The following is a 10979-nucleotide window of genomic DNA, read 5'->3' as shown; positions in this document are numbered from 1 at the left end:
TGCAAATTAGGGTCTAGAAATGTTAAGAGGAAATGGCCAAACTGAAGCAGTTCTTACAAAGCAGCTACGTTTACTTGATTTCATAATGACTAAGATGGATTTAATTAGAAAACATCTCTGTTTTCAACTGAATAATGTTCTTTGTTTACTGTTTGAGCCATTTGGGAAAATGGAAATAGGTTAGCCAGTGTTGCTCAGAAGCAGCTTTTATTCCTACGTACTAGTTCAGTGCAAAGCGCTGTGGATTGCTAATGCTGCAGAGAGTTGTCAGAATCCAGCCAAGATAATCCATGCAATTGAATTCTTAAAAAGATGGAAATAAGTGTTCAGTGGAATCTTTGGAGGGGACAATCTCTGGGAGAATCTGGTGCTTCTCTAATTGCTTTTTTCATTCTGTTCATCCACTGCAATGGGAATTGCTAGGAGAATTCGGGAGCTGGCACCTCTGGGGTGTGGGATCTGGCTGCTTGAAATCTGTAGGAGCTTTCTGCCCTCATTGGGGAAGGAGCTTCTGCAATTATTGCTGTCGGAGTGATGAAAGGAAAAGTTTGAAATACGATTTCAAAGGCTGGCTGCTGCTGGGCTTCTGCAGGCAGAATTCCCATTGAGATCTGTGGAAACTTGTGTGGGACCGCTGCAGAATCTCATTTGTTTTCTCTATTCACAGCAGCCACTTCTGCAGAGATGGAGTGCAGGAGCCAGCAACTGAAACAGGAAGCTTTTATATTCCCAGAAACTTTGGGAGACTACGGCATAAGATGCAGAAGGGGGATTTTTCAATACTTAAAAACCACAGCAGAGCCTGCCAGTGGGCCAGATGCTGAGGGTAGGAGCATTCACTCTGGATTCCAGCAGCCCCAGCACAGTGCAGCGAAGCTGGCTGCCAAACTCTGGGACGATCTAGTAAAGGATCGGGGAAAATTATGGCTTAATGTTCGTTAAGCAGCACTTGGTTTTGGTTTCTTGGGCCGGAGTAGGACAGTTTCAGACCTCAGGCCCTACAGAGCTGAGTTACACCTTCCAAGCAGGAACCAGGGCTGATTGTGTTTGCGGGTGAAGCAGTTTGCAGTCCTATCAGGGAGGGATGGCTGGCTGGTCAGCACCACCTCCCAACAAGGTATTTCACCTGGAGAACAAGGAAAGGACCTTAAAACAGAGAGATTTCAAGTTCAGTTGGAGTTTCTGAACATTTTACCTTCAGTGTGAAGGTTTGCAAGCCAATTCAAAAAAACAGATGATCTTTCCATTGAATGCAACTGGGTACAGATGGAGGAGACTACATTTTAACTTGCGGTGTGAGGCCTGAGAGATTTCCAGGGACTTGATTTTGAAGCAGTAGTTCTCAGGAGTCAGGGAAGGAAGAGGGTTTGGCAGAGTTGCTCGTGAGGTGCCAGGATGGATGGATGGCAGGAGGGCTCGGCAGAGCTGCCTTAGCTCAGCATGCTCGGCTCTGAGGGATCGCCTGTTGCTGCTGCTCTTCCCGCTGATTCTGAGGAATCGTTAGGGAGGCTGTGATTGATTCTGACCCTGGTTTATTTATAAAATCTTTATTTCTTGCGCTGGTCTCTGTGCCATTTTTTTTAAACGCATTTGGCTGTCAAGGTGTCAAAAACTGGAGAGTTGCTTTTGGAGTTTATCTCCCAGTCCATCCATCTTTGGCATTTATCAGGTACCTTTATATCACTCACGAGAGAACTTACAGCTCCTTCAGGGTAGCTGTTGCACCTCCAGCAAGGACAGCCGATGGGGACAGGGCTGCACTTAATCACAAACCCCGTCTGCCCTACCAGGGTCTGGGCTAATTCAGGCCCAGCACAGATGAGAGCACCCAAATTCTGTCCTGTTACTTCTTGATATGCCCCAGCAGAGTCTCCAGACTACAAAGAGGTGTGTGAGAAGCCCCTCTCCCTTGTGGGAAGAGGAGGACTGGGCATCTCCAGGTGGCATTCACTGGCCGTGGAGTTGGGGGTTCTTCCTTCCTGGCTGTAAGGCTGTTGTGGTCTTAGTTATTGCAAGCGCTGTACTTGGTGAAGCAGACACATCTTGGTGCCATCGGCCGAGGAGGATGAGGAGAGCAGTCCTTGAAGTACAGGAGTAAGTAAGTAGCTAGGTGAACTGAAGGAGATATTATGTCCTTTCGTGTTTGTAATGCAGCTTCTTGCAGTACAGGTGAGACCAGCCTTTATTTCAACTTTGAGGAGTTGCCGAGTTTCTTTCTTACCTTGTGGAGACGGACATGGGTGAATTTCCTTCCTCTTGCATGGCAGCTTGTGGAGGTTGTCTGTGGTCCGGGGTCGAAGTCCTGGGGCCCCAGGTGGAGGCTGTGGCATGGACCTCTACCTCTCCTGTTTGCACATTGGATGGTTTCTGCTGGTGCAGGTGGTGACTGGGAGCTTTTGGCTCTCTAGGGTCTCCGTTTTGTGTGGTCTGAACTCCAGCACACTGCAGGAAGGAGAATTCTTTCAGCAGAGCTATTGTTGCTTTGGGTAACAGAGGTCAGAAATGCAGATCCGAGCCTGTTCTCCCACGTACACGCAGCAGAAGCTGCCTTAGCAGTCTCTGATGGACAGGAGTATATACTATTGGGTCTCACCTCTTTCGCTGTCTGCCAACCCTAAATGATTTGAGTTCTTTCCTTTGGAAGCAGGCGCTGTAAATCTTGGATCATCTGTCCCCAGGGCAGGCATGGCTGGGAGCCGAGGATCTGTCTGATGCTTCCCAGGCCATGCTGATGCTGCTCTGCCAGAAGAGAGATGGGGAAAAGATACTTCTGTGACTACTGTGACAGGTCCTTTCAGGACAACCTTCACAACAGGAAGAAACACCTCAATGGAGTGCAGCATCTCAGGGCTAAGAGAGTCTGGTACGACTTATTCCGAGGTGGGTGCTACCAGCTATCTGCCACTGCCTATCTGGGACTGGGGAGGTGATGGATGAGGTGGTGGTGGGGACGAATAGATAAAATAAATCAGCACTGATGATTTATATTCAGATTGTCTGTGCTAGTGGGTTGCAGACTTGATACTGTTGCTGGCAAGCGGTCTCAGAGGCAAAACCCTCATGTGTCTGGATGTGGGAAGGGGAAACTGTAGATGTCAGCTGGGACTTGAAATGAGGTGGAAGAGATAGGCAGGTTGCTCCAGAGAACAGGAGTTGCAGATAAAGCTCTCTTGGCATCGTGAGCAAATCTGAGACAGGAGACCTCGGAGAACAAAGTGAGTTACAGTTTCTGAAAGTGAGTTAGGTGCCTTCTGCAAACCAGAGTTGATCTCTGACGTGCGAGGAGCAAGGAGTATGGGCGCGTACGTGAAGAAAGTGGGCTGGAAGGCAGGCTGTACGCACGTGTTGTGCGAACGGGCAGGACGCTGGCAGCAGTTCTCTGCACTGGGTGGAGATGTTGGTTCTGAGGGTGGCCGTGGGAAAGGCTGAGGATGGGACCACTTGACTGGAGAGCCCAGAAGGGTGAAAGGGTTGGGGAAGCAACTCAAAGCTCAAACCTGTCTTCGCCAAGGGGACAAGCAGAGGAAGGGGGCTAGGTGCATTGAGGTTTTGGCAGAGGAGGAGTTGGAATTCTGGGGCTGGAGGCTGTGTCAGGACGTGCTGGAGGAAAGCCCTATGTCCTCTGCCTGTTTAACAGGACTCTTCACACCCAGCTCAGTGCTCTGACCTGGCTCACCACACAGTTACAAGTGTTTAGTACCAGCCTGAGGAGTATGGTGGGAATGTGTGTCCAGGGTCTGAGAGACAGAGCAGGACTGTGTACTTTGGCAAAGACTTAGTTTGGGTTAAACTGATTGTGAAACCGTTGCCTGTATGTTCCTCTGCTTCCTTCTGGCTCCTCAGAATTGGGAGTTGCAGGCTGTGTTTGTCTCCTGGCTAGCTGGGTGAGGAATACCCTGCGGAGCTCTGGGTGGCTCTGCTGTCTGTGTAACCATACGTGGAAGTTGGAAAGGTTCTCTGTAGTGGCCGAGTGGGGAGGACCAGTAGGCCCCGCACAGTTCTAGCTGGGTCAGTGATGGTGAGGCAGATTACCTAATCTGCCTCTTCTCACCAGTCTGCAACCCTTGATTTTCCTCTGATTGATAAAATTCCTCATCCCATCCCTGATTAGGGGGTTTGTCTCCTCCTGTCTCCAGACTCTGTGGCCTGGCATCAGCCAGTACAAGTTCCTCCGCAGTCTATGGGAGCTGCTGTATCTCTGGGGCTCATTTTCCCCAGAACATCTCCAGGAGGTAAAGGACCATTTCAGTGGTGTCCACTGGAGACTCGGCACAGGGTTCTGTAAGACCTTGCACAGAGCTTTTCTGAGAGCTCTGTGAGTCTGCCTGGTCTTTCTCTGCTGCACAGCAGTGCTGCAAAGTCCTTGCTTTTCTGTCATGCTTCTTTTCCCCTATGGGCATGGGGAGAAAGCATGAAACAGAAAGCAAAGAAGGTGATATTTGCAAGCCGGTGAAAAGCTGAAGCCAGGGATGCAAACAGGGACTGTTAACTGTCAGTTTATCTGTGGCTTAAGTTCCTGGTTGTCATATAAAATGGCTTCCCACTAGGCAACTGTCTTGTTTGCGACCATGGTACAATGGGGTATTGCTGTTGGCTTCCCACTAGGCAACTGTCTTGTTTGGGATCATGGTACAATGGGGTATTGCTGAGCAAGAGACTTTTACTCTGTTTTGTCCTTTGTCTCCCCTAGATGCTGCTGCTATCCTGCAAGAGGAGCAAACCAAGAAACCTTGTCGGAAGTTTCTACAAACAGGTGAGTTCTTCTGAGGTAGAAATAACTGCCCAAGCTCCAGCAGCTCCTTCGTGAGCCAGCCCAAGGCTGTTCTGGAGAGCCCTTGTATGTGTGTTTGTCTTGGAGGGAGGGAAGGGCTTGGCCCTGTGTGTCCAGCCTGCAGATGTAATCGATCTTGGGTTTGCATGCACATTGATGAGGGAGGACCTCGTGTGTGCAGCTCTCATGGAGTTCCGTGGCTTTTATTCCAGGACAGTGTGATTTTGGGTCCAACTGCAGATTTTCCCACATGACAGAGCAGGACCTGGAAAAACTGAGTGCTCAGGTTCAAGGTGAGTCCTCAAACAAGAAAATGTCCAGGGGGCTCTGAGGAGGGGGAGTTGCTGCAGGGAGCGTGGGCTGCAAAAGGGCATGTGAGGGGTTGTGCAGCAAGAGCCTGCGGTCCCATATGCAGCAGGCCGAGCATGGATCCCTCCTGCCTGCCTCTCAGTGCTGTGAGAGCCTGTAGCGTGGCTGTAAGTGCTGCAGTTTTTCATAAACGCTTTTTGCTCTTGAACTGCTGGCACAGACACAAACCTAGAGTTGAGCAATGCTGTTACTACTTAGCAGCAAGCATCTGAAGCGGAGAGTGGACTTTCTGAGCCCTCGGGGTTTTGTTCAACCAGGGAATAAACACTGTCAGCAGCAGAGGGCACTGGTACTTCACTTCCCCTGGTATTTATGGATTTGCTTTCCCCCCACCTCTCTACTATTGTCAGGGAGCGGCTGCTTCCACTCTTGGGAAGAGGTAGCCTGCTGTCAGTTGGGTTGTCCTGCGGAGAGGACATGGGGTCTTGGGTGCAGAAGTGGCCTCTGCTCACGTGGCTTTGGATGGAACTGAAGTTTGGGCAGAGGATGAATGGCAGCTACTCCCGTGCTCTGAGTCTCCAGAGCACTTTTGAACTTTTTTGTTCTGGGAATACCACCTCCTTGCTCTAAAAGGGGTGGCAGCTCAGTTCTCTCTATAGGATTCATTACTTTGGTGGTTAGAGAAAATGTGAGTGAGGTGTTGGTGAGAACTTGCACAATGGCTGAGGTCCCCACTGAAGATCGTCTAGTCCCAACCCTGCCTTGCTCAAAGCAGGGTAAACTAGAGCAGGCTGCTCAGGACTGCATCCAGTTGTGTTTTGAATATCTCCAAGGCTGGAGACTCTACAACCTCTGTGGGCAACCTGTTCCAGTGTTCGATCACATTCACAATAAAAATGTATTTATTTTTTTAAAACTATTTAAATGGAAATTCCTGTATTTTGGTTTGAGCTCATTGTCTCTTGCCTTTGCTGGACTCCCTCCAGTATGTCCCTGTCTCTGTGGTACTGGGGAGCCCAGCACTGGACACGGCACCCAGACATGGCCTCGCCAGTGCGGAGCAGAGAGGAAGGATCCCTTCCTCAACCTGCTGGCAATGCTCTTCCTAACGCAGCCCGGCTTCTGAGCAGATCTTCTGCCCACACTGCTAGCTGAAGCCAACTGTTGTTTTGCCAATAGTCTGGCAAAAACAGGCTTAAGTGTTGAAAGTGTGTGTGTGTGTGCATACATATGAGATTTGGGGTAGAGACTCTCTCCTGGCCTTCTAAGGGATCAGATTTGGGGAGGCAGGGCTCTGGTGAGCCTGGGGGAGCAGGAGGAAGGCAGGCACTATGGAGCTATTCCAGTCCTCACCGTTGCTGAGTCAGTCTGCGAGTCCCCGAGGTGACTCTGTGAATCAATCGCTGAACAACGCTGGCAGTCAATAAAACCCATCTTGTCAGGCCACGCGGGAGATGGAGCGTTCCAGCCAGCCCCTCTCGAAGCAGCAGGGCCGGGCTGGCGGTCACACTCCTCTTCCCATCTGCTAGCCCAGAACCTCTTGCCGACCCTTCTCTGCTGCGGGGTTTAAGTGCTGGGTTCCCGAGAGGTGGCATGGGATGTCAGCCTATTTGCAGGAACCTGTAGCGTTTCCAGTCTTTGAAGGCTGTTTATTGCAGGGGAAGTGAAAGCTCTTTGGAGCAGAGCGGAGCTGCAGGGGAAGGCTGGCAAGCTCCTCTGCGCTTGGGCAGGTTTCTTTGCCAATTACACTTGTTATTGAATATTGACTTCTGTCAAATGGGTCAGGTGTAAGTGGAGAATTGGCTAGTGAGAGAGCTGATTCCTGGGAGATTACTTGGAAACCTTGCATTTGTATTAGTAAGTCAAACATTTAATTAAACAATTAGACTTCAAGGAGCGATGGCCAGGGGACGGCAGGGTGCCTCGTCCTTGGCTGTGCTGCTCTAACACGAATGCCTGGTTGTAGAGTTAAATCCTGCTCACCTCTCTCATGGTGTTGTTCTGTGGAAATCCCACGTGAGCTGAGCGAGCAGGCTGAGCATCCCACAGACCTCTAAGTCTGATCACTTGAGCCCACAAAGAGCTTGGAGGGATTTGATGGAGGGAAGAGCTCAGCAGGACTTGGTGGAGAAGTGCAGGCCCTAACACAGTAGACTGCATGGGAGGAACAGCTCCCAAAGCCAGGCTGCCCTTCGATGTGTTACGGGGACATTTCACTCCTTAGGCTGCTGTAGCATCGGTGTCTCAGACGGTCAGGCTTAGGGCAGAGTTTAAGGCAAGCTTGTGCGATGGCAGGTTGGACTGCAGGTTGCATTAGTGACGCAGGAGCCCTAATCCTTGTAGCGTGTCCATCAGTAATGTCCCTATATGCGTTAGCACCTAGTCCTGGTGTTCCTGTGCTGTGAGGCATCACAGGCCACAGCCAGGGAGATGATAGGGTGGAGGTTAGAGCACTGGTCTGGATCAGGCTGCCTCTCACTGAATTGTCAGCATCCTCAGAGATTTCCCGTCTGAACCCACAGCATCTGGGAGATTTTGACAGGCTTGCAGCCTGGGGTGGTCAGGGATTTGAGATGAGCTGAGAGGCTGGAAGCTGCAGAGCCCTCTCGCTGTTTTGTGCAGAGCCTTGTGTGAGTGTGCCGGGGATGATCACGCTCTGCCTCTGGTGGGGTGTAAAAGTGGACGGTCTTTTGGTGGGTCCGCAGTGCTGCTTAACTCTGCTTTCCTCAGCTCTGGTGCGTGGGCGTAGAAGCCAAGGAGCTGTCAGGCCGTGTTGAACCTGTGTCTCCCCTTCTCCAGGGGCAGATGCTTCAGAAAAAGGTGCAAAGAAGTCCGGTAGTGAAGTGGTGTAGCCCACTAACCCGTGCTCCGGGGTGGGCTTGCATCCTAAACCAGAGCAAAGCCTTTTCTGACTTTTTTTAACACTGCTAAACCGTGATGGCACTTTCTTTGTCGTGTAAATATTGAACCTGTCCCTGAATCCCTGTTAAGTGTTGGTAGTTCTGTGTCAGTGAGCTCCCCTTGCTAGTGATGCATTTTTGTTACAGCCAAAGGAAACATTACCTTATTCTTAACATTTGGCCTTTTAATGCAGGGAATTCACCCTGTTGTTTGCATTAGTCTTGTGGGTTAAGTAGGAAAATTTGTGGACAATTCGCTGCTCTATAACAGCTTTAGAGCATGTCCTAGTTTGGCTTCAGCATTTCTGCACCCTGTAGAATATACTCATCAAGAAGCAACAGTTTCCACCTTCAGCAGGGAGGGAGGCATATTCCCAGCTGTTACCGCATCAAAGCATTAGCCTTCTGCATCTGCTGCATCATTCATCAGCAAGACACTTCCAGGCTGTCATTTTAAGTACAGTCATGTCAGGAAAAGTCACTGTCAAATTGCCATCTTCTTGCTTAAAGTTATTGGCTCCCTGCTAATCTGCGTCACTTCTGCTGGTGGTATTGACACAACCCAGGCTCTTTGGTGAGCTCCAGCCCGACGGAGCTGCGAGGAGAGAGTAAGGGCACAGTTGGGTGAGTGTTTGCAATATAGCCGTGTGATTGAAAGAATATGATTGACCCTGCTGGGGTTGGCTGTAGTCCACTGATTTAACTTGGCGATGAGCAGGAGAAGGAGCGCACTCGCGGTTGGCTGCTGCTTCTTGGCTGCAGGGCAGTAACTTCTTAAGCCGCTCATATTACGCGGCCTCATCACCCTCATCTCTCAGCCGCAGTCTGCCGCTGTTCACGTGCTCTGGAGGAGTTTGGGCTGCCACATCTTCTGGCCCAGGGAGGGAGCTGAAGGATTACATGTAAATCTCTTTGCTGGGTGACCTGCTCAGCACTGGTGGTTGCATCTCACATACGGTGGTGCCTCACTCAGGAAGAAAACTGATGCTAAAAGTTGCATGAGGAGAGAAGGTAAATCTGGACTCCCGCTCTGGCATCATTAGGGAGGCACTTCATGACTACAGACACTCTTTTAATTGACTGTAGTTAGAGTTTGAAGCAAACACCCCAGTGAGAGGGAGGGAGGGAAGCACCTTCACAACTGTCTTGCTGCTGCAGTCTGGCTGGCTGCACGACCCTGTATGAGGAGTAAGGGCCGGTAATTGTGTTTCAGAGTTACATCTTGGAATAGCTGTTGACAGCCAGGGGCTTTTTCCAGTCTCATGATGGGTTTGGTGGTCGCTGGGTGGGATCTGTGTGCTTCAGAGGAAGGTGAGACGAAAGATTTGCCTTTTTGATGGGCATGCATCAAGGTGGACAGAGCCAAACAGATGCCCGTACCTGCTGCCTTATTTCCCAGCCTGAGGGTTGGAGTGCTTTGGAGTGGTAACTCCTGGAGCTGTGTGAATGGGGAGCCAGCTGGATGTCTTTCTGATCTGGACACCTGGGGCGTCGTTTAGGCCAGCATGAGTCTGGAGTCGTTCCAGTGCAGCCAGTGAGCTTTTCTGGACGAGAGAGTTGAGTTGTAGCTGCTTGAATCCATGTGCTCCCACCAGTTCCTGGTGTGGCACTTTGGGGCAGTGGCCTTGGGGCTCCCTGCTCTAAACAGAGAGGCTTTGGCAGTTTTTGGTCTGTTCTGTGTTGGGGCTTGGAGTGGGATCAAAAAGAAATCTTGGTAGAGGTGGGAGAGGTTTCTCTCTGTGATTTTCTTCCCTGCCTCATGGAAGCCTCTCACAACCATCTCTTGTCCCCTTGCTGAGGTGGGATGTGCTCAGGCACTCAACAGATGGAGAAACCTGGAACAAAGGGAAATAAGGTGGCTGTGGTCAAGGTTGCCAGGAAAGTCTAACGTGGGAGCTGAATTCAGATACCCGGAGTCTGAGCAGTGCCCCGCTCACCAGAGTGAGCTTCTTGCCTTCCCAGTGCTCTCACCTGGCCAGGCTCTTGGCTTGGTCCTAGCGAGCTCTGCAGGGGCTTTGCTCCTTGAGAACACCTGTAGGAGACTTGCACAGTCCTGTCTCCAACCGTATCCTTATCGCCGGTTGCAGAGCAGCACCTCGACATCAGGACCGCAGCAGGCTGTCTTTGTGGTGGCAGCAAGTACATCATCACCCCTCCCAGCAGCGGCAGATGAAAAGGCTGGATGACAAATTATCCATCTCCGGCTGCTCATTGTGTAGCACATTTCTGCCATCCTTATTAATATTCAACAGGCAGATGAATAATTGGTTGCCACCAGTAGGATGAAGTGATCCTTCACTCTGCCCAAGCAATATTAATTTCACACCCTGTCTGGAAACGTATAATATTTTCCTTAAACGTGTGACATATGGCAGGTAGGTGTGGAGCAGGCTCCTGGTGGGCACGGCTGCAGGTGGCTGCCGCCGAGGTGGGACCGCTGGCGCGTTGATCTCTAAATGGGATCAGGGTTCCCCCAGAGCGCTTGTCCCTGGAGGCTTTGATGAGCAGGGCAAAGGGGAATGACACACAGCTGCCTTGGCTTCCTTTTTATTAATGTCAGTGTTTGTTTTTCAAAGTATCGCGTTCCCTTTTCTGTTAGGTGGGAACTTTCCACTAGACTGGAGATCTAATAGCTCTGAGCATCTCCACAGCCCGCTCCGCCTGACGTGCTGTCAGGAGTATGACTGTGTCGTTCGTGTCAAGGACTTGTGCTAGACCCTGTTCTCCGCTAGCATCCCTTCCTGCTTTGTCACTGGTGCCGAGGCGGGACTGGGGAGCTCTGCTAACTGGGCAGCTGTGGATTTCTGCCCAGTGGGAGGAACTGGTGAGTGCTGGGCTGCCCTGCTGGCTCTCTGCCCTTCTGCCTGGAGAGGACAGTGCTGCAGGATGGGGTGCCTGCAGGCATCTGCCCCACGCAGCCCCCCTGGGGTGATGGTGGTGTTGAAAGCTTGAAAGGAACTCAGGCTGCCCTCGCTCTCAGTCGGCAGCAGAGGTTTCCT

The 10979-nt window shown here is 51.0% G+C and overlaps 1 protein-coding gene across 1 annotated transcript in view; it reads left to right on the top strand.

Annotated features, from left to right (window-relative positions):
• The first annotated feature begins 2753 nt into the window (after nt 1-2753).
• The window catches only part of ZMAT5 (zinc finger, matrin-type 5), a 12905-nt gene continuing 4679 nt past the window's right edge, over nt 2754-10979 (top strand). The window contains exons 1-3 of the mRNA XM_009697938.1: nt 2754-2880; nt 4691-4753; nt 4984-5064. Of these exons, the coding sequence (XP_009696240.1) occupies nt 2754-2880; nt 4691-4753; nt 4984-5064 (271 nt within the window). The remainder of the gene's footprint in view (nt 2881-4690; nt 4754-4983; nt 5065-10979) is intronic.

This window comes from Cariama cristata, unplaced genomic scaffold, assembly GCF_000690535.1.
Source record: "Cariama cristata isolate BGI_N322 unplaced genomic scaffold, ASM69053v1 scaffold28073, whole genome shotgun sequence".
Lineage (NCBI taxonomy): Eukaryota > Metazoa > Chordata > Aves > Cariamiformes > Cariamidae > Cariama > Cariama cristata.
The sequence above is the reverse complement of the archived record's forward strand: the minus strand, read 5'-3'. Positions and strand labels throughout refer to the sequence as shown.